This window comes from Mobula birostris, chromosome 7 (genome assembly GCF_030028105.1).
Source record: "Mobula birostris isolate sMobBir1 chromosome 7, sMobBir1.hap1, whole genome shotgun sequence".
Taxonomy (NCBI): domain Eukaryota; kingdom Metazoa; phylum Chordata; class Chondrichthyes; order Myliobatiformes; family Myliobatidae; genus Mobula; species Mobula birostris.
Genome location: NC_092376.1, coordinates 20636070 through 20659556, shown reverse-complemented (window position 1 = coordinate 20659556; position 23487 = coordinate 20636070). Strand labels below are relative to the sequence as shown.

The window sequence follows — 23487 nt, the reverse complement described above, 5'->3', positions numbered from 1 at the left end:
TATCCTTTTCCATAATTACCTTGAAGCTAACGGCACTATGATCACTAGATGCAAAGTGTTCCCCTATGCAAACTTCTTTCACCTGCCCTGTCTCATTCCCTAATAGGAGACTTAGTATTGCACTCTCTCTAGCTGGGACTTCTATGTACTGATTAAGGAAACTTTCCTGAACACATGTGACAAAATCTTTCCCATCCAGCCCTTTTACAGTATGGGAGTTCCAGTCAATATGTGGAAAGTTAAAATCACCTACTGTCACAATCTTGTGTTTCTTGCTAAAGTCTGCAATCTCTCTACAAAGTTGCTCCTCTAAATCCTCAGACTGTTGGGTGGTCTATAATATAATCCCATTAACATGGTCATAGCTTTATCCATAAAGCCTCACTAGACAAGCTTTCCATTCTGTCTTGACTGAGCACTGCTGTGCCATTTTCCCTGACTAGTAACACCACTCCTCCCATTTAATCCATCCCACCCTGTCACGTCTAAAGCAACTGAATCCTGGAACACTGAGCTGCCCGTCCTGCAACCTCACTAATGACTACAATGTTATAATTCCACATGCTGATGCATGCCCTAAGCTCATCTGCCTTTCCTACGATATTCCTCACATTGAAATATACACAATCCTGAACATTAGCCCCATCATACTCATCCTTTTGATTCCTGACTTTGTATGTTGGCTTAACAACATCTTTCTCCACAACCACTCCACTATCTGTTCGCGTGCTCTGGTTCCCATTCTGTGCAACTCTAGTTTAAACTCCCAGCCTGTGCAGCACCACTGCAATGTTAGTCCCGCTCCAGTTCAGATGCAAACCGTCCCTTCTGCAAAGGTCCTACCTTCCCTGGAAGGGAGGCCATTGATCCAAAATCAAAAGCCCTCCCTCCCGAACCATCTCCTCAGCCAATTGTTAAACTGCATGATCTTCCTACTTCTGGCCTCACTAGCACGTGGCACGGGTAGCAATCCTGAGATTACAGCCCTGGATGTCTTGTCCTTTAACTTAGCACCTAACTCCTTGAACTCACTTTGCAGGACCTTGTCACCCCTGCTATCCATGTCATTGGTACCGATCTAGACCACGATTTCTGGTTGTTCACCGTCCCACTTAAGAACGCTGTGGACTTGATCTGAGATTCTCTGACCCTGGCACCTGGGAGGCAAAATACCATCCGGGAATCTTGTTTGGTCCACAAAACCTCTTTTCTGTTCCCCCAACCAATGCATTACCTACCACTACAGCTTGCCTCTTCTTTCCCCTTCCTTTCTGAGCCACAGAGCTAGGGACCCGACTGCTGTAACTTGCCTCTGCTAGGTCGTCCTCCCCAACATTATCCAAAGTGGTATTACTGTTGTTGAGGGAAATGGCCACAGGGGTACTCTCCACTGACTGCCAATCTCCTTTCCCCCTCCTGACAGTAACCCAGTTACCCATGTCCTGCACCTTGGGTGCACTGACCTCCCCGTATGTCCTATCACCCCCTCAGCCTCCCGAATGATCTGGGGTTCATCCAGCTCCTTAACATGGTCTGTTAGAAGCTGCAGCTAGATGTACTTCCTGCAAGTGTAGTCCTCAGGGATTCCCTGCCTTCCCACATCCCACGAGAGGCGCATTCCAGTGTCCTGTCTGGCATCCCCATGCTCTGAACCCTTGCTAGATCTCACATTCTCTGTAGCGCTTTGAACAGAACTGATTCCTCATTGTTCTCCCACACATTTCATCATGACGTAGGGAGTGGCAGTTCAGCCTGCTGGACCTACACTCTCTCTGAACTATGCCAGTGCCCCATTTATTTCCCTGCAACATATTCTCTCCCCTGTGATTACCAACTCTCCATGAATTCTCTTACCAAAGGTAATACACAGTGTTCAATTAACCTACCAATCACTACATCATTTGACGTGGGAGGAAAGAAAAGCACCTGGAGGAGACCCACAAGGTAACTGAGAGAATGCAAACTCCACATAGACAGCACTGATCTGGGTCGAAAATGGACCACTGGAAATGTACTTGCTGGATTTGGCCACAAGACCTTACGACAAGAACAGAATTGTGCCATTTGGCTCACTGAGTCTGCTCTATTTTCATTTTCTCTCTCAATCCCATTCTCCTGCCTTCTCCCCGTAACCTTTGACACTTTTACTGATTAAGAAGCTATCAACCGCTGCTTTAAATATACCCAGTGACTGTGCCTCCACAGCTGTCTGTGGCAAAGAATTCCACAGATTCACCGCCCTCCGGCTGCTCCTCACCTTTCTTCTAAAGGGATGTCTTCCTATTCTGAGGCAGTGCCCTCTGGTCCTAGACTCTCCCACTAATGTACAAGTATAGCTTTCCTTCATCTTGATAACCTTATGAGAAGACATGAAGTCTTATCAAGTTGAGGCCTATACGTCATGAGGAGATGTTAACAGAGAGCACCAGGGCACCCACAAAAAGATTCTGAGCAGGACAATACATGAGAAGTTAGCCTTCAATTTTTATTGAAGGAGCGAGAGAATCATTTGACCATTATAATTGAAAAAGTTACAGAACAAAGCCAGCAGCCTCACATGCTATTGCTTGGCGAAAGGGAAATTGTGTGGAAGGTATTATGCAAACAGCATCGTGTCCATCACTTACTCTCCCAACTCATACAGTTGTGCATTCAAGTTCCATTTCAGGGATCTTGGCACAAAACCCAGGCAGCTGCTCCATCAAGAACACTTCCAATTAAATCTGTTCCCCCCCCCACCCCATTTTCCCTCACAGGTGGGCAGTAGAAATCTCAGGACAACAATGCTCACATCTTACAAGTGTGAAGTAGGAACTTACTTGGAGGATTCCCAGTGAACACCACAGAAAGGACTCATTTGGTATTTATTGCAATGCAGATTCCCTGCATCCTAAGTCATGGGAACGATCACTCTTCTAAAAGCACGAGAGGTTGCGAAAAGTGCAACCCAGACATGCTCTTTCAGAATCAGAAAGTAGTTTATTATCACTGACGTTTGTTGCTTTGCGGCTGTATAATCATTATTATAAGCAAAAATAAGAAATATAAAAAATAAATAAGTAGTACAATACAGAGCAAAATAGTAAGGTAGTGTTCATGGATTCATGGACCACTCAAATACCTGACGGCAGAGGAGAAGCAGCTGTTCCTGCAATGTTGACCGTGCCTCTTCAGGCTCCTGTACCTGACAGCAGCAATGAAAAGAGGCCATGTCCTGTGTGATGAGGATCTTTGATGATAGTTCCCTCCTACATGAGGCATCATTTATTAAAGGTGTCCTTGACAGCCTGGAGGCCAGTGTTCACGATGGAGCTGTCTGAGTTTACCACCTTCTGCAGCTCTTGCCAATCCTCTGTACCAGGCAATATAACTGTAGAAATCTGCTAGAGTCTTTGGTCTCCTCAAACTCCTAATGAAATGTAGCTGCTGTTGGGCCTTCTTTGCAACTGCATCAATGTGTTGGGCAAAGGATAGATCTTCAGAGATGTTGACACCCAGGAACTTAAAGCTGCACACTCTTATCACTGCGGACCCACCCCCACCCCCGACGGGGACCGATGTGTGCTGTCCCATCCTCAAGTCCAGTCGGATCCTTGGTCTTACTGACATTGGCTGCAAGGTTGCCAAGTATGCCCACGGGAGGAGAAAAAGAATCTCAGGGTTGTATGCGGTAGCACGCACGTACTCTGATAATGAATTTTACTTTGAACTTCGTTGTTGTGGCACCACTCGACCAGGTGATCTATCTCACTGCTCTCTGCCTTCTTTGAAGTCCATTCTTCAAAAGTAGTACTTAAGAAGGGATCTGAGGAGCAACTTCTTCCATCCCACTTGTGCTCCGATCCTTATGTGTTCACACTCTTTGCCCCAAGTACTACGGGGGTGAGGTTCTCCACATTCTCACTGCTCCAGGAAATGAAACTTCGTCCAAATTTCCTGTCTGATTTATTTATGAGGACTGACACTTGCCGCCCCTCATTTCTGGAATGATTAAGCTTTGTAAAAATAGCATAAGCTAGTTTTGACAAGCACCAGCAGGAAAAGAGAAGAAAAAAAAAGTGGGCTTGATGCTCTAGACCCAGTAATGGAAGATCGTGGATACATTTCCAAGCCGGCCTAATGTACAACCTGTCGCTGTGCTGTTCTGATGTGCCCAACGCTCTCGGTGCTCGTCCTTCTTGATGGTAGAGGTTTAGGAGGTGCTATCAGGACGGCCAAGGTCAGCAAGTGCAGTGAAATTGGCAGCCAATGTGCACTGGTGATGGAGGTAAATTATGCTTAGGGCGGCAGATGGAGTGCCACTTATGGGCTGCTCAGTCCCATGGTGTGGTCAAACTTCAAGGAAGTGTTGGGGCTAAACTCAGCCAGGCAAGTAGAGAGATTCCATTTTCCTCCTAACTTGGGACTTATAGATTCAAAGTTTCAAAGTGCATATATTATCAAAGAATGTATAAATTACACAACTTTGAGATTTATTTACTTACAGGCGGTTGCAGACGAAGAGAAAAACAAAACAAATCATGCAAACAATAGAAGCTACAGCATTCCGAACGAGACTAAGTCCTTAAGTCCAAATCCCCAGAGCAGCTTAGAGTAGGCCCAAAGCCTCGGTATTCAGTTCATCGTATTAGCAGAGAAAATCACAGCAAAGTTGGCAGATACAAAGCACAGCAGCCCAGGGCAGCCTCACCGCCTTAGCATTGCAGAGGGAGGAACCCCCCCCCCCCCCCCCCCGTCTATCTGGGCCATGAGTTTAGATGGTGAAATTCAAAGTAAATGTATTATCAAAGTACATATTCTTGCAGGCATTTACAGGAAAATAAAGAAATACAACGGGATTGATGAAAAACTATATATAAAGACTGATCAGCAACCAACGTCCGAAAGACAAATTGTGCAAATGAAAAATAATTAATACTGAGAACGTGGGTTGTGGAGTTCTTGAAAGTGAGTCGGCAGGTTGGAGAATCAGTTCAGAGTCCTGGTGACTGAAGTTATTAGGGAAGTTTTGGGGATGTCAGGAAGTGAGTGACACTCTGCAGGACGCAAGTCCCTGAGCTGCTCATGGTATTTATGTGGCTGGCTCACCCTAACTTCTGCTCAACTATGATCACCACGATTGAGGCAATGGGGGAAACACGATGCCAGAGCAAATCAGGAGTGCACAATGAGGCTTTCTCCAGAGACGGTCACTGCCTGCCACTTGTGGGATATGAACGTTACTTGCTTCTTATCAGTAAGGACTGAATGAACTTTAATTCTTGATACATGAAAATGTGAACCTACCCAGCTGTAATCAGAAATTCAAGATGGCACTGAGCTGTGTCCCCGTCGAGATTAAGGCTCAGACTTGGTTGGTTTTTGTTTTAGGCTTACAGGGATGGTTTTGGGATAGAGGGGGAATTAGGGGTCAGGTTAGGGTTTGGGGTCAGGGATGTGGGAAGTCGGAGGTCAGACTGCAGACCAGGCCTCAACGCTCTATGTTCAAAGGCCAGCGATAATGTGGATGAAGGACAACCATGGTTAGTGAGGTGAAGGAATATTGGTGTAGCTGAAAGAAATGCTCAAGCACCACTGGCGCAGCACAGTGTCCAGCTGCCCATTCTGTCCATCTCTCACACCTGCGTCCTTGGCCTCTTCACTACTCCAAGGAAGCACTCTGTAACTTGGAGGAAAACCAGGTCACGTTTCAACTCGGCAGAGTGCACTCTTCTGGATCAAAAGGATTTGACTCCTCACAGATTCACGCCACCTCCAGCTAACTTCCCTCATCTTGCACCCATTCCATCACTCACTCTGCATCTGCTTCTTTTCCATCCCTCATTTCCCTGTAACTTGTTCCAATTCTGATCAAAGGAAAGATTCGGCCTGGACTAGTGCTAGTGGGCCTGCTCAATGCTCTCAGACCCTTCTTGTCTGTAGCTACCTTTCCGGATGAGGAGGGTTAGGCCAGCTGTTCATTTGTACCTGACAAGTACTAATGCAGGCATTTTAAAACCATTTGAATAACAGACAAAAAAAAAAACTGGAAGTATACTCAAACATTCACATTTAAAATTATTGTTAAATATTTGAAGCATTCATCTTTTCCACTGGCTTGTTGAACTTCTTAACATGCATGGGTTATTATCTGTATGCCAGTGCTGTTTACATTAATGGTACTCAAGTTGAGTGGGTTGAGAGCTCCAAGTTCCTAGAAGTGAATATAGGCCACAGACTGTCCTGGCCCAACCACATAAAACCATGGCCAAGGAAGCTCACTTAGCACCTCTACTTCCTCAGGAGGCTAAAGAAATTTGGCACGCCAGGTTTACTTGTCTCTGCACTTAACGAAAGCTGCAACCAACAGGCTCCTCGACCAGCTGCAGTGATGAACTGGCTTCATGGCTGTGAACTCACTTCCGTGAGCTTCATTTCTGAATGGTATTTGCTAACTTTTATTGTTTGCATGATTTTTTTTTCCTGCACAGTGGTTGTTTGATGGTTTTTAAAAAATGTGTTCTATTGGGTTTGAAAAGTAAGATGGAGTCTTGTCCTCACAATACACCTCACTGTGACTTTGCTCCTTACTGTCTACCTGCTCTGAACTTCCTCTGTACTCTTAACACTTAATACAGCACTGTTAATCGTTTTACTTTGCACTACCTCAAACTGCTGGCATAATGAATTGATTTGTACGAGTGATATGCAAGACTAATTTTTCCACTGTACCTTGCTACGTGACAATAATACACCAAGATATCAAATTCTGCTTTAAAACTAAACAAAGCACAGTGGAAGACCTTCAGCCCTAAAACATTCTGCCGACCTTTTAACCTACTCTAAGATGAGTCTAACCCTTCCCTCCCACATAGCTCTCCATATTTCTAGTATCTATGTACCTATCAAAGAGTGTCTCAATGTCCCTAATGTATCTGCCTCCACCATCACTACTGGTAGGACATTCCACTCACCCACCATTCCGTGTAAAAAAAACAACTTGCTTCTGACATCACCCCTATACTTTCCTCCAATCGCCTTAAGATTATGTGCTCTTGTATTAGTCATTTCCACCCTGGGAAAGTCTCTGGTTCTCCACTTCATTTATGTCTGTTATCACTTTGTACCTCACAATCTACCTTGCATTTTACTATCCACCTGCACTGCACTTCCTCTGTGCTGTTGGACCTTATTCTACACTCTATTATTGATTGAGGGCAGAGGGAGTGCGAACCCTCTCCCTGTACAATAAATTACTGCTTTGGTACCCGACACAACGTTATTGGACATCTGCTGCATTAGAGTGGACAGTGTGTATTTGACCACTGGCTCGTCTCCAGATCCGGGATTTGACAGTGCCCAGAGTGGAAGTCTGAGACATGGCCAAGTGCTAACATGCGATGGCCAATTTCCATTTGACTGATGATTATTGTTGTGCACCACTTAAGTTGAAAACTCTCCTCCTCTGCCCAGAGGTGTTGCTGGACCTGCTGAGTGACTAGAGAACTTGGTTTTGGAAGAAGCACCATTTCATGAACAGTAGAGCTGCCTCCCCCTCTGCCCCAAACTCAAAAGAGACTCAAAGCTCAAACTCATGTCCATCGGTATTGCATGTGAAGGCACAGAGCAAAAGACAAACTACTGGAGGGGCTCAGCAGGTCAGATGGTCAAAGGCTGACCTGGGTGGTCTTCCCAAATGAAGGCCAGAGAGAAGCACAGGAGAACTCTGGAGTGTCCAGAACTTACACCACATAATATTCCAGCAGGCAGAGGCATTGTTATCCCACCAGTTCAGGATGGATAATAACATAATATTCCAGCAGGCAGAGGCATTGTATTCTCACCAGTTCAGGATGGATTTGAACCATGGTCCCTCAGGAAAAAGGCTGGCAAAACCTTCTTGACCCCACCAGGGATGTCACGAAGCTGGTTCAAGAGGTGGACATGAAATCAACCAGTCTTGCATTGCAAAGGCAGAAACAGGAAGCAAGGCAACCGGAGACATTTCAGCAGTTGTTACATAATCTTAAAATCTGGTCTGCAGTTGATGTTGAGCCTGCCTTTGATGTTTAGGAAACCCAAGGTACCTGGTGGGAATGACTCAGTGAAGGTATCACACCAAATCATCACAGGGCAACCAACTACAAATATCGTACCCACATATTTTTTTATTTGCATAGCTTGTCTTCTTTTCCACATTGGTTATTTGTCACTCTTTGTTTATGTATGGTCTTTCATAAATTCTATTGGATTTCATATTCCCTGTAAACTCAGAGAGTACATTCAGCCAGAGACTCATTGCACCGAGATGCAACACAGAGCCTCATAGGAAGTCATTTCTGCCTGTGGCCATCAAACTTTACAACTCCTCCCTTGGAGGGTCAGACATCCTGAGCCAATAGGCTGGTCCTGGACTTATTTCATAATTTACTGGCATAATTTACATATTACTATTTAACTATTTATGGTTTTATTACTATTTATTATTTATGGTGCAACTGTAACGAAAACCAATTTCCCCCGGGATCAATAAAGTAGGACTATGACTATGACTATGAAATACCTGCAAAATGAATCCCAAAATAGCAAACAACAAGAATTCTGCAGATGCTGGAAATTCAAGCAACACACATCAAAGTTGCTGGTGAACGCAGCAGGCCAGGCAGCATCTCTAGGAAGAGGTGCAGCGACGTTTCAGGCCGAGACCCTTCGTCAGGACTAACTGAAGGAAGAGTGAGTACGGGATTTGAAAGTTGGAGGGGGAGGGGGAGATCCAAAATGATAGGAGAAGACAGGAGGGGGAGGGATGGAGCCAAGAGCTGGACAGGTGATAGGCAAAAGGGATACGAGAGAATCATGGGACAGGAGGTCCAGGAAGAAAGACGAGGGGGGGGGGGACCCGGGGGATGAGCAAGGGGTATATTCAGAGGGACAGAGGGAGAAAAAGGAGAGTGAGAGAAAGAATGTGTGTATATAAAAATAAGTAACAGATGGGGTACGAGGGGGAGGTGGGGCATTAACGGAAGTTAGAGAAGTCGATGTTCATGCCATCAGGTTGGAGGCTACCCACATGGAATATAAGTTGTTGTTCCTCCAACCTGAGTGTGGCTTCATCTTTACAGTACAGAAGGCCGTGGATAGACATGTCAGAATGGGAATGGGATGTGGAATTAAAATGTGTGGCCACTGGGAGATCCTGCTTTCTCTGGCGGACAGAGCGTAGGTGTTGAGCAAAGTGGGCTCCCAGTCTGCGTCGGGTCTCGCCAATATATAAAAGGCCACATTGGGAGCACCGGACGCAGTATATCACCCCAGCCGACTCACAGGTGAAGTGTTGCCTCACCTGGAAGGACTGTTTGGGGCCCTGAATGGTGGTAAGGGAGGAAGTGTAAGGACATGTGTAGCACTTGTTCCACTTACACGGATAAGTGCTAGGAGGGAGATCAGTGGGGAGGGATGGGGGGGACGAATGGACAAGGGAGTCGCGTAGGGAGCGATCCCTGCGGAATGCAGAGAGGGGGGGAGGGAAAGATGTGCTTAGTGGTGGGATCTCGTTGGAGGTGGCGGAAGTTACGGAGAATAATATGTTGGACCCGGAGGCTGGTGGGGTGGTAGGTGAGGACCAGGGGAACCCTATTCCTAGTGGGGTGGCGGGAGGATGGAGTGAGAGCAGATGTACGTGAAATGGGGGAGATGAGTTTAAGAGCAGAGTTGATAGTGGAGGAAGGGAAGCCCCTTTCTTTAAAAAAGGAAGACATCTCCCTCGTCCTAGAATGAAAATCCTCATCCTGACAGCAGATGCGGCGGAGACGGAGGAATTGCAAGAAGGGGATGGCGTTTTTGCAAGAGACAGGGTGAGAAGAGGAATAGTCCAGATAGCTGTGAGAGTCAGTGGGCTTATAGTAGACATCAGTGGATAAGCTGTATCCAGAGACAGAGACAGAAAGATCTAGAAAGGGGAGGGAGGTGTCGGAAATGGACCAGGTAAACTTGAGGGCAGGGTGAAAGTTGGAGGCAAAATTAATGAAGTCAACGAGCTCTGCATGCGTGCAGGAAGCAGCGCCAATGCAGTCATCGATGTAGCGAAGGAAAAGTGGGGGACAGATACCAGAATAGGCACAGAACATAGGTTGTTCCACAAACCCAACAAAAAGGCAGGCATAGCTAGGACCCATACGGGTGCCCATAGCTACACCTTTAGTTTGGAGGAAGTGGGAGGAGCCAAAGGAGAAATTATTAAGAGTAAGGACTAATTCCGCTAGACGGAGCAGTGTGGTGGTAGAGGGGAACCGATTAGGTCTGGAATCCAAAAAGAAGCGTAGAGCTTTGAGACCTTACTGATTGGGGATGGAAGTATATAGGGACTGGACATCCATGGTGAAAATAAAGCAGTGGGGGCCAGGGAACTTAAAATCATCGAAAAGTTTAAGAGCGTGAGAAGTGTCACGAACATAGGTAGGAAGGGATTGAACAAGGGGGGATAAAACCGTGTCGAGGTATGCAGAAATGAGTTCGGTGGGGCAGGAGCAAGCTGAGACAATAGGTCGGCCAGGACAGGCAGGTTTGTGAATCTTGGGTAGGAGGTAGAAACGGGAAGTGCGAGGTGTGGGAACTATAAGGTTAGTAGCAGTGGATGGGAGATCCCCTGAGCGGATAAAGTCGGTGATGGTGTGGGAGACAATGGCTTGGTGCTCCTTAGTGGGGTCACGATCGAGGGGTAAATAAGAGGAGGTATCCGCGAGTTGTTGCTGTGCCTCGGCAAGGTAGAGGTCAGTACGCCAGACTACAACAGACCCCCCCTTATCGGCGGGTTTAATAATGTTAGGATTAGTGCGGAGGGAGTGGAAAGCAGAGCGTTCCGAAGGAGTGAGGTTGGAATGGGGACAAGGTGCGGTGAAGTCGAGACGGTTGATGTCCCGTCGGCAGTTAGTGATAAAGAGATCCAGAGCAGGCAGAAGACTAGAGCGGAGTGTCCATGAAGAAGAGGAGGGTTGAAGACAGGAGAAGGGGTCATCGGTGGGGGTGGAAGAGTCCTTGCCGAAGAAGTAGGCTTGGAAACGGAGACGGCGGAAGAAAAGTTCTGCAACATGGCGAACACGGAATTCGCTGAGGTGTGGGCGAAGGGGGACAAAGGTGAGGCCCTTACTGAGGACAGAGTGTTCTGCCTCAGACAGTTGAAGGTCGGAGGGGATGGTAAAGACCTGGCACGGATGAGAGCTGGGATCAGAGGGGGGAGGGGAGAGGCTAGGGGTGTCAATGGAGAGGGGAGGGTTGGGGTCCCTCCTGACACTTATCCGTGTAAGTGGAACAAGTGCTACACATTCCCTTACACTTCCTCCCTTACCACCATTCAGGGCCCCAAACAGTCCTTCCAGGTGAGGAAACACTTCACCTGTGAGTCGGCTGGGGTGATATACTGCGTCCGGTGCTCCCCATGTGGTCTTTTATATATTGGCGAGACCCGACGCAGACTGGGAGCCCGCTTTGCTCAACACCTACGCTCTGTCCGCCAGGGAAAGCAGGATCTCCCAGTGGCCACACATTTTAATTCCACATCCCATTCCCATTCTGACATGTCTATCCACGGCCTCCTCTACTGTAAAGATGAAGCCACACTCAGGTTGGAGGAACAACAACTTATATTCCGTCTGGGTAGCCTCCAACCTGATGGCATGAACATCAACTTCTCTAACTTCCGCTAATGCCCCACCTCCCCCTCGTACCCCATCTGTTACTTATTTTTATACACACATTCTTTCTTTCACTCTTTTTCTCCCCCTGTCCCTCTGAATATACCCCTTGCCCAACCTCTGGGTCCCCCCCCCGCCCCTTGTCTTTCTTCCCGGACCTCCTGTCCCATGATCCTCTCGTATCCCTTTTGCCTATCACCTGTCCAGCTCTTGGCTCCATCCCTCCCCCTCCTGTCTTCTCCTATCATTTTGGATCTCCCCCTCCCCCTCCAACTTTCAAATCCCTTACTCACTCTTCCTTCAGTTAGTCCTGACGAAGGGTCTCGGCCTGAAACGTCGACTGCACCTCTTCCTAGAGATGCTGCCTGGCCTGCAGCGTTCACTAGCAACTTTTATGTGTGTTGCCCAAGATAGCATATGGTAATTGTTCCTGAACCTGGTGGTGTGAGGCCCAAGGCTTCTGTACCTCCTTCCTGATGGCAGCAGCAAGGATGGACATGAAGATCAGCTGGGGTCCCTGAGCTTCGTATTTGCTTGTGTCTTTTGTGTATTAAAGTTCAAAGTAAATTTATTATCAAAATACATATATGTCTCCATATACTACCCTGAGGCTCATTTTCTTAAAAATATTCACAGTAAATACATAGGAACACAGTAGAAACAATGAAAAACTGCAATAATCAATAAATAATAAATATTGAGAACATGACTTGTAGAGTCCTTGAAAGTGATTCCATAGGTTGTGGAATCATTTCGGAGTTGAGGTGAGTGAAGTTATCTCCTCTAGTTAAGGAGCCTGATGGTTGAGGGGTAATAGTTGTTCCTGAACCTGATATTGTGGGACCCAAGACTCTTGTACCTCCTTCCCAATGGTAACAGCAAGAAAAAAGCATGGGCTGGATGGAAGGCATCCTTGATGATGAATGCTGCTTTCCTGCGACAGCACTCCATGTAGATGTACACAAGAGTGGGGAGGGGTTTACCTGTCATGGACTGGTTCATATCCACTACTTTTTTGTAGGTTTTTCCATTTAAGGGCATTGGTGTTTCCATTAAGAGTAACCACCAATCTCCTCACAATTCCTTTTCTCACCCTTCTCCCACACATACATCCTCCCCTCCAAACACCCTTATGCCAGAAACCTGTTCAGTCTGGGAACATGTATAAAGCAGAAGGAGAAATCAAATTTTTAACACAGTTAAGACAATCACCCACAAAGAAGGCACAGAAAACACAAGTGAACATTCAAATATGTAAATGGCTCTGAATTCAGATCAACAGCTGGGTTCACTGTACTAGTGGACAGGGCCATGGTCACAGTTTATATTCCTTTTAATTAGTGGAAACTCCCTCAATAAACAGAGACCTCATCCAGGAGGTTATGAATAAATGGTAGAAGACTTTCTCTGGCACAAACTCCTTAAACTTCTGATCATTTCTCCCTTCTTCACTCTGCCGTTTAACCTCAAGCACCATTCCCTGTGACTATCAAGTGCTACTATAGCAACAGTGGCAAGGGATTGTGGGTGAAAGGAAGGCCAGTTGAAATCAGCCAGGCACTAATCTTGCCTGGGATGTGGATTCTACGTTCCTGATGTGCATCTCAGCCCCAGTGGCTTTTGGGAAAAGCGCTATCATTCAGAAATTATTCTCCACATTTACAAAAAAGCAGAGGCAAAGAGAAAATCCACACAGTGGATTGTGGATAGAACAAGCATGGCAAGGAGGTTGTGCATACTATGTTGCATTAGTTGAGAGAAGATGACAAAGAACTTACTCATATTAGGATTAACTCATCCAACACACAGGTCTGAGAAAGTGCAGAAGTCAGATTTATACTTGGCATCACCTTAAGAAGATAAATTACATCTGGGAAAGCTGGAAGCACAGAAAGCAGCCCAAGTCGGGATTAGAAGAGAATCAAGGATTAGCTGTCGCTGGAGAAAAGGAGCAGTGTTAATTTAGCAGGCACTCTGAAGATCACCTGAAGTAACTCCAGTGGATATCGCCCAGATCCTCAGCCGACGGAGGCGGGTCACCGACTCTGAGGGAGTACGTCACAAGAAGGGAAACATCAGAATTATGACAGCACAGTTCTGTGACTACCAACTGAGCAGCCACCAGCTAATGGCTTGGAACAGCCACAGATGCTACTGATCAATAACTCCCATTAGATTGATCTTGACTATTCACCCAATTCAATGAAAATAAAAGCACTACTGGATAAAAGTTGTAACTTTGAAGTTTTCATCCTTTCCCTATCAATCATCATTCATTTTCTCAACCACATCAATTATAATTTTAAAGTGTAACTCCTAGACTGAGATACATCATAACATCTATCTGTAATTATTCATTATGTAAGTTCCAAAGCTATCAATATCGTTTCATGTTAGAATAGCAAAATTAATTTAATCTTATTATGCAAATGTAAAAATATCAGCTCAGATTTCTCAAGGAAGAATTCCTTGTCCAACTTAACCCCCTGAAAATGACTGGGCCCCCATTGAGAATGTCCTTACTCTTGCCAGTTCAAAATTGATAGGCAACACCGAGCAATGGGTAGTGTCTTATATTTACTAAATTACCCAAAACTTGCTGCTCTCCCTTGTCACCATTCATAAGGCCAGTGATGTTGTGGGGATGGAACTGTATGCTCTGACGGTGGTGTCTGAAAAGAGGATGCTGTCCAAGTTGCATGCCATCTTGGACAATGTCTCCCATCCACTACATAATGTACTGGGTGGGCACAGGAGTACATTCAGCCAGAGACTCATTCCACCGAGATGCAGCACTGAGCGTCATAGGAAGTCATTCCTGCCTGTGGCCATCAAACTTTACAACTCCTCCCTTGGAGGGTCAGACAACTGAGCCAATAGGCTGGTCCTGGACTTATTTCCTGGCATAATTTACATATTACTATTTAACTATTTATGGTTTTATTACTATTTATGGAGCAACTATAATGAAAATCCAATTTCCCCCGGGATCAATAAAGTATGACTATGACTATGACATTCCGCTAAGATGAATAAGTATATGAATGAATGTTGGGTCTACCCCGGTACAAGTTAAACAAATAGTTCCTCTGAACTACCTGCTGGGGAATTGCAGGAAGCCTGCACTACAGAGTTGGGCTATTAGCATCATCATCACATCATGTTGTATGATGTGGGTGATCATGGTCTTTCCTTGACCATGATTGTTCTTAGCTAATTCTTTACAGAAGTGGTTTGCCATTGCTTTCTTCTGGGCAGTGTCTTTACATGACGGGTGACCCCAGCCATTATCAATACTCTTCAGAGATTGCCTGCCTGGTGTCAGTGGTCGCATAACCAGGACTTGTGATATGCACCAGCTGCTCATACGACCATCCACCACCCACTCTCATGGCTTCGTGTGAACCTGACTGGGTGGCTAAGTACATGCTACACCCTGACCAACAGTGACCTGCAGGCTAGCAGAGGGTAGCAGCACCTTACACCTCCTTTGATAGAGATGTATCTCCACCCTACTGCCCATGATGTAGCCACATTTTTATCTAGTTGGAATATTATATGATTATATAGTTGGAATGGTATTGATGGAGCAGTTGTGAAGACATTTGGGATATCCTTGCTTGTGCATATTTACTAAGACTCTCAAAGTTCCCAACAAAGGTGAATGGCAACAATTGTATGGAATGATTGGTGTCCTTGGGAAAAAGCTTGTTAGGCAGTAGAAGGCCTTGGATATAAAGCACTACCAGACAATACTGGGACGGGTGCAACACAGGAAGAGTTGCTCCAGCTAAGAGCTTCAAGTCAACTTCAGAAGAGATCATTTATAAACATGATGAGCCATATTCCAATTTTACCTCTCTTGCACTAGAGTTGTCACTGGGTGAAGCTGCTAATTTAGGATGAATTTGCAACAAATTAATTTTGGTTCTATGGGACCCCATGTGGGCTGAAAGCTGTTATGAGGTTACAGGGACCCTGAATGTAGAGGCTTTAGATAACTAAGAGAAAGGGGAAATTTTCTGGGTATGTGAACTCCAGCGACCATTAGCTATTCCCTAATGGAGTTGCATGAATCTTTCAGTGAGAGAGTTACACCATTCAAGCAAGGATGCCTTTTTGAGTCTCAGATTCAACTAATAATAGCAAATATGCTGCATAACTTGCCAATCCATCATCAAATCAGTCAGTTAGTCCTCCCAGCTAATGCAAGTTGGCTCAATGCGTTTGTCTTCACAACAGCTAGGAAAACTCCCCCATAAACACATCAAGTCCTGATGCCAGGAGGTCAGGGTGTAAAATGCGGATACACCCAGAGGCCGGTTTTCGTGGTTGCTGTCGGCAATACTTAAATGATAATTGGCAATCAAACCTTCCCTAATGATGCCAGTCCACCAACGTAAACATAATGGGTCACCTCCAGTATTAACAGGTGCTTGAATGCATTTGACGATCACTTAGATGTTAAAATTAACACTGATAATTCCTAAAACAGATATTTCCTAGAACTGGAGTGCCATAAGTAGACTTTTTAAGGAAGTTTGAAGCTTGTGTGTATACAACAGTTGGGGCTCAAGTTTTTGGCTTAATCTAATAATAACTTAGGACCTCCGAGAAATCATAGACCTATTAGAAACTCCTGACTTATTTTAAAATCAATGAAACTGATAACAATGGATTATAATTTCAACCCAATGCTTTGCCTTAAAACAAGGCTTTTAAAATAAGACCATAAGACACAAGAGCAGAATTAGGCTATTTAGCCCATCGAGTCGGCTCTGACATTCTATCATGGCTGAGTTATTATCCCTCTCAACTCCATTCTCCCGCCATCTCCCCATAACCTTTGGTGCCCTGACTGCTCAAGAATCTATCAATCTCCACTGACATCTGTGGCAATGAATTCCACAGGCTCACCACCCCTGGCTAAGTATATTCCCCCTCTTCTCTTTTCTAAAGGGAGGCTGTACTTTCTGGTTCTCAACTGCCCTGCTATAAGAAACATCCTTTCCACATCTGCTCTATCTAGGCCTTGCAACACTTGATAGGTTTCAATGTGATCCCTCTCCCCTCATACTTCTAAACTACAGCAAATGCCCAGAGCCATCAAATGCTTTTCATATGTTGACGCTTTCACTCCTGACATGATTCTCATGAACCTCCTCTGGAACCTCTCCAATGCCAGCAAATCCATTCTTAGATTAAGGCCCAAAATGGCACACAATACTCCAAGTGTGATCTGACCAATCCCCTATAAAGCCTCAGCCTTCTGATGTAAAAATATGGACACTGTGTATTGGTTTGCTTGATTCACACAACGATAATAGCATAAATCTGAGCAGGAGGTGGCCATTTGGCCCATCAAGCTGGTTCTAACATTCAATAAGATCATGGATAATTTGACCATAGACTCAACTCCACCTACCTGCATTTTCCCCACAACCCTGCTGCTATGCAAAAAATTAACTAGCTGTGTTTTAAATATATTTAATGAGGTAGCATCTACTGTTTCCCTGGCAGAGAATTCCACAGATCTACCCTTTGGAAAAAGCAGTTCCTCCTCATCTCCATCCTAAATCCATTCCCCCGAATCTCAAGGCTATATCTCCTAGTTCTAGTCTCACCTACTAATGAAAGCAAGATTCCTGCCTCTACCTTATCAACCACTTCCATAGTTTTGTACGTTTATATAAGATCCCCTCTCATTCTCCTGAAATCCAGCAAATATTGTCCCGGGCAATTTGATCTCTCATCTCTGGAATCAACCAGGCAAAATTCCTCACCAAAGCCATTATGTCTTTTCCTGACACATGCCTCACGTTTCTCGATCTCTCTGTCTCCATCTCTGGAGACAAACTGTCAACCGACATTTTACAAACCTACCAATTCCCATGGTTATCTTGACTTTTCAAGACAAATCTCCCGTAAATATCCTATTCCCTTCTCTCAATTCCTTCGTCTTTGCTGATCTGTCCCTGGGACTCGGATTTCTATTCCGGGACATCAGAGATATCCTCCTTCTTCAAAGAACAGATTAAAGCAGCTCTCATCCGCATCTCCGTTTCCCAAACATCCACGTTCACCCCATCTTCCCGCCACCTAAACAGTGATAGAGTCCCTCTTGTTCTTACCTACCACCCCATCAGCCTCCATATCCAACACATCATCCTCCACAACCTCCACCATCTCCAAAGGGACCCTACCACCTCACGTCTTTACCTCACCACCCTCCCCCTTCCTGCTTTCCACAGGGATCGCTCCCTCCACGATCCCCTGTCCAGTCACCCCTCCCCACTAATCTCCCATCGGCACTTATTCCTGCAAGCAGCCAAATGCTCCACCTGCCTATTCACCTCCGTTCGGGGCCCCAAACAGTCCTTCCAGATGAGGCAACACCTCACCTGCAAACCTGCTGGGGCTCTTTATTGTGTCTGGTGCTCCCGATATGGCCTCCTCTACATTCTATTCCCCACTCTGACCTCTTACCTCTTCTCACCTGCCTATCATCTTCCCTTGGGTGCTCTCCTCCATCCCTTTCTCCTGTGGTTCATTCTCCTCTCCTATCAGACTCCTTCCTCTCCAGCTCTTAACCTTTCCCAAGAAATGCAAATAACACTCAGTAGGCCAGGCAGCATCTATGGAAGACTAAACAGTCAACGTTTCAGGCAGAAGCCCTTCTTCAGACCTCAAAGGGTTTTGGCCTGAAACGTCAACTGCTTACTCTTTTCCAAAGACGCTGCCTGTCCTGCTGAGTTTCTCCAGCATTCTGCTCATTGCTTTGGATTTCCAGCATCTGCAGACTTTCTTGTGTTTATATCCTTCCTCAAGTACTGCAGGTGTGGTCTCACCAGTACACTGCACAGTTGCATCACCTCCCTGCTCTTAAATTCAATCCCTCTAGCAATGTGGGCCAACATTCCGTTTGCCTTCTTGGTAATCCACTGCACCCGCAAAACAACTTCCAGCGATTCATGCACAAGCACTCCCAAATCCCTCTGCACAACAGCACGCTGCACATTCTTCCCAATTTAAATAATAACCTGTTGTGATTCGGAAACTCAAGAAGAAACATGACATAATTAAATTGAGTTGAGGGCTGCAAAGAATAACTTTGAAAATGTAGGTTTAATCGTCTGAAACATTTGAAAGAACAGAACACTGACACATTTACCCCAAGTTTTTATAATTACTGATGTCAAGTGATTATGCCAAGCAAACACTCAAGAAACAAGCCAAGAATGAAAAGTGAATGACTCAGTGTGTAACAGCAAAGTGCACCTTGGCTTCAAGGACACACAACACTGGCTTCCAAAACAGACAGACTGCACAGAGGAAATAGCTTCACTAAGTGAAATTGCAGCTCCAGTCATCCCGGGACTAATCAGAGAATTCCACATTGAACAATAGCCAAGTTAGTGCACAATGCGAGACATTAGCTGAATACAAACCTACTGTGATGTTGAGTCAAGGTTCCTACCCCTCCCACCACACCCCCTGGCGTGGAAAACACAGAACAATTCAACCAGATACAGCAAGATGCTGTTTTGTGAAAGAGCTCACCTTCTGAAATCAAATACTTTAAACTCAATTTATCTAAATTTAACTGCCTGAAAAGTCCTGCTGCTAATGTTCAAGGAAGTGGCTGTGATCTCGATGACAGGACCATCTTTGAGATGCAAGACAAAAGAACAGAATTAAGCTATTCGACCCACTGCTCCGCCATCCATCATGGCCGACTTATTATCCCCCTCAACCCCAAAGTAATCAAAATTACTGGCAAACAATCAGGTGGCAGATGAAGAAAACTATGAGGAAAACTTCCCCCAAATTGCGACCGCAATGGATGAACTAACATTACGAGGGTTGGGCCATCCGTCCAGAGACAAATCTGACTCCAGCAACTGAAGAACATGAACTCAAGCAATTAAATCGATGTGAATATAAAGCTGATCTCAGTAATTGTGACCAGAAAACTGTTAGAGAGCCAGAAACAACTGACATTCTTTAGAGAAGTAAATCTGCCATTCTTACTCAGTACAGTCCAAATAAAAATCTGGACCATAGTAATAGGGTTAGATTTCACCCACCCTCTAAATTGATTAGACAATCATTGCAAATCAGTGAAGTGGAGAAGACTGGGTGTGGGGGAAAATGGAGAAGGCCAATAGATGCCTGTCTAACATCAGTGTTCCTGAATGAGTGTATAAAATTCAACAGCTTTCTGCATTAAATATATCATAGAAATGCAGACTTAGGGGGCATTTAAGAATCTCTTAGACAAGCACATGGATAATAGAAAAATAGAGCAGAGAAGGGCTCAATTGATCCTAGAGTAGGTTAAGAGGTTGACACAACATTGAGGGCCAAAGGACCCACACTGTGCTATAACGTTCTATGTTAGGTTGCATGGGAGTTATCCCACAGTGAAATTATGGTAAACTTAGAACGCAGATAACTGGGTTGTTTGTAAATTCACTTCCATATATAAATGCAAGGTGAATTTTCTAGGAGTAATACATTCCGACGTTCAGCCATTCACTTGATTCTTCACGGTAAGCTTACTCCAGGTCAGTGCACGCAACCAGCACCATTCACATGAACATAGCTGCTGAAATTCACCCAGATCCCCATTCTACCACTTTAGATTCAGTTCACGGGCTCCTTATTGGGGAGAAAAATACACAGATTAAAATGTAAACATACTGCTGTCCACTGAACAGGGACAAAAGAGGAAGTTAAGTTGCCGAATGACAAATGCAGTGGCAGTGCTGTACTAGGAGTCATCTTTAGATGAAATGGCAGGTTAACAGAAGTTCATGACAGAACAGAGAGAAAGGTTTAAATTCTAACTACCGTTTGTTATTTGTACACTTTGATTAAAATGAACTTGCACCATCTAAACCAACATCTGTCCCAGGGAATTCTGACCAGATTAAAACATACTTCAATTTATCAAAGTTGACGTTGTCTCTTAATGATTCTGTGCAAAAAATGCATTCCCAGCGAAGAGACAACCCAAATTCATGGCTAAAACTTGTTCCTAATGGAACAGCTTTAGTGCTTACTACCACCTGCTTTTCCTTAAAGGAACTGCACTCCTGGGCGGAGCAGGCTTCCCTGGTACTTGCTGGTTCCCTGGTGTCTCGCTGAGGGGAAGGTGAAGACATGCAAGTGGCAGTCCAGTTGTGGACTGACACAGCAGCAGCAGAAACCTTCTCAACCTTCAGCTGACCGCCGAACACTTTTGTCAGAAGAGAAAAGCAAATATGCTGAGTTGGTGTGATCTGGGCCATGTTTCTCTGAAGGGCTGATGAGCAATAGCCTTTAAACAGGGAAGTGGAACTGAAAGAGGAAGTGGGTTCAGGGCTGTACAGGAAAGAGTAGAGTGTGGAATCAATTGGACAGGTCATGCCAAAGCCTAGCACCAGTACAGGCATGATGGGCCAAACGGCCTCTTTCTTTGATGGACAAGCCTGTAATTCAAACATTTGCGACTTTAGAATCGTACAGCACGGAAACAGACAGTTTGGCCCAACTATCATCCATTTATACTATTTCCATTCACCAGAACTTGCTGTGTGACCTTCAATACCTTAATAGTTCAAGTGCTCATCTAGATACTCCCCAACTGTTGTGAGTCTGCCTCATCATCCTCTCAGGCAGTGCATCCCAAGCTCCAACCGCCTTTCGGGTTAAAACAAATTCTTCCTTATAATCCCTTTAAATCTCATACTCTTTACTCTAAACCCATGCCCTCTGGTTATAAATATCACTGCTCTAAGGGAAAAGTTACCACTGTCCAACATATCCATGGCCTTCGTAATTTGATAGTAATTCTATTACATTCCCCACAACCCCTCACTCCTGCCTTTTCCACTCCAAGGAAAACAAATCCAGCCTATCCTATCTCCCTTCTTGACGGAAATGATCTACTTCAGGCAACATCCTGAATCCCCTCTGCATTCTCCCTAGAGACTAGACCAACTACATCCATTGGCACATGGCTCACAGCAAGTTTGTCTCGGTGTTAGCCAAGTGGACAGACGGGGAGAGGCAACTGGCCAATATTCAATAGTGTTCAGAAGAATGAAAGGTGATCCCATTGATACAAAGGAGATCCTGAGAGGAACTGGTGTGTTGAGAGGCTGGAGTCGATACAAGAGGTAGAGTTACAGAACAGGGGGTCTGAAATTAAAAACTGAAGATGAAGACAATTTTTTTTTCTCTGAAAGCGGCAATAGCACTTTTTGAGTAACTACTGGGATTAACTCTCTAAAGTCTTTATCATATTAAAAGGCTGTTATTTTTTTTTTCTTTGAATGAGCAAACCAAGGGATATGGATCTGGGGAGAGAAGACACATATTCAAATGTCGCTGTTACTTTACCGAATGGCTTACTCACTGACCTGATCCGCAGCCATGACAACGTTGGTGTGGTGCCCCCACCGAAGACCCATACAGTGAAAAAGACTATCAGCAGGGTGGTGGTGAACATCATCTGCCTGGCGTACGTGGCGGTGTCTCGGATAGCAAGGGCGAAGGCCATGGCTCCTCTCAAACCTGCAGGAAGAGCCGAAGTACAGAGTTAATTTACCATTTGTAAGGCAGGCTGCGGGAGAGTCACTGGCAAGGCAGCACTTGATGCTCATCGGAACTAGATCCCTGTGCAGTTCAGAGCCAGTGACATCGCAGTGGGTCTGGAGTCACAGATCCACCAGATTAGAGAGGAGCATCTGCAGACCTTCACGAAAGGATTTTAGCAAACTGGAGTAACACACACAAGATCAGGTAACATCTATGGTAAGGAATAAGGAGCTGACATTTCAGGCTGAGATCCTTCATTAGGACACTTAAGCAAACGGGATTTGTTTTATATATAAATGTAATCCTGTGATGTTATGATTATAATTAAGTCCATTGGAAAAACTGTCCTGGGGAACACTAACCTCTGTTTAAAAAAACTTAGCAAATCCAACAAGATCACAATAGCTCCTCTGGGAACCAGCAGCCAATGTCCATCACAGGACTGCGGGTTTGAATTTCACAAGAAGCCCCAATACAGGCACGACTGAGGTACTGCCATGATGTTGGCAACATCTTCCAAATGACACCACGGTGCTCAGAGTCCAGAGCTCAGTCCTGACCCTGGGTTCTGTCTGCGTGGAGTCTGCACATCGTGCAACTGTGTGAGTACTCTATTTTCTTTCCAACATCCCAAAAATGTGTAGGTCGTTAGGTTAATTCCCACTATTGTGCAGGAGGTGGCAAAATCTGGGAAGTAACGCCGCTGCAATTAAGTTTTGCATAGTATGTCTGCACACATGCACTTGTGTAATAAAAATCTTGTCTTGACTTGAAAATGCCGGGACAACAGACGGTCGGCCATTCCACATTATCAGGAGTGCTCTGCAGGCAGGGCCCTTGGTATTATCCAGGATCCCATTCATCCATTCAGCATCCTCTGACTTTCTAGCATCAGGCAGGAAACTCTGATGCACAAAAACAGTAACCGTCAGGCTGGAAATGGTTTCTTCCCTCAGGCCGTTAGGCCTCTGAACTTCCTGCTGCATTACATTCGAAGTATTAATGGTTAATCTGTTCTGTACCCAACAATATTTAATTTGTGAACTTTACTTTGTTTATTTGTGCATAATTCATCTGTAGATTTTATCCTTTTATTGTATTATGTGTACTATTGTGCTTTACACCATGGTTCAGAGAACCATTGTCTCGTTTGACTGTATACCTGTATATAGTTAAATGACAAATTCGACTTGACTTTGCTCTTGACTCTATCTCTTTCAGATGGCAGTGTTTC

The 23487-nt window shown here is 45.1% G+C and overlaps 1 protein-coding gene across 2 annotated transcripts in view; it reads right to left on the bottom strand.

Moving 5' to 3' along the window:
* slc9a7 (solute carrier family 9 member 7) overlaps positions 1 to 23487 on the bottom strand; it is a 168029-nt gene that overhangs the window by 24793 nt on the left and 119749 nt on the right. The window contains exons 12-13 of one of the 2 annotated variants that reach the window (XM_072262709.1): positions 22076 to 22229; positions 13655 to 13714 (exon numbers count right to left, since the gene is read on the bottom strand). In XM_072262709.1, coding sequence (XP_072118810.1) covers positions 13655 to 13714; positions 22076 to 22229 — 214 coding nt within the window. The remainder of the gene's footprint in view (positions 1 to 13654; positions 13715 to 22075; positions 22230 to 23487) is intronic. The other variant, XM_072262710.1, reaches the window with a different exon arrangement.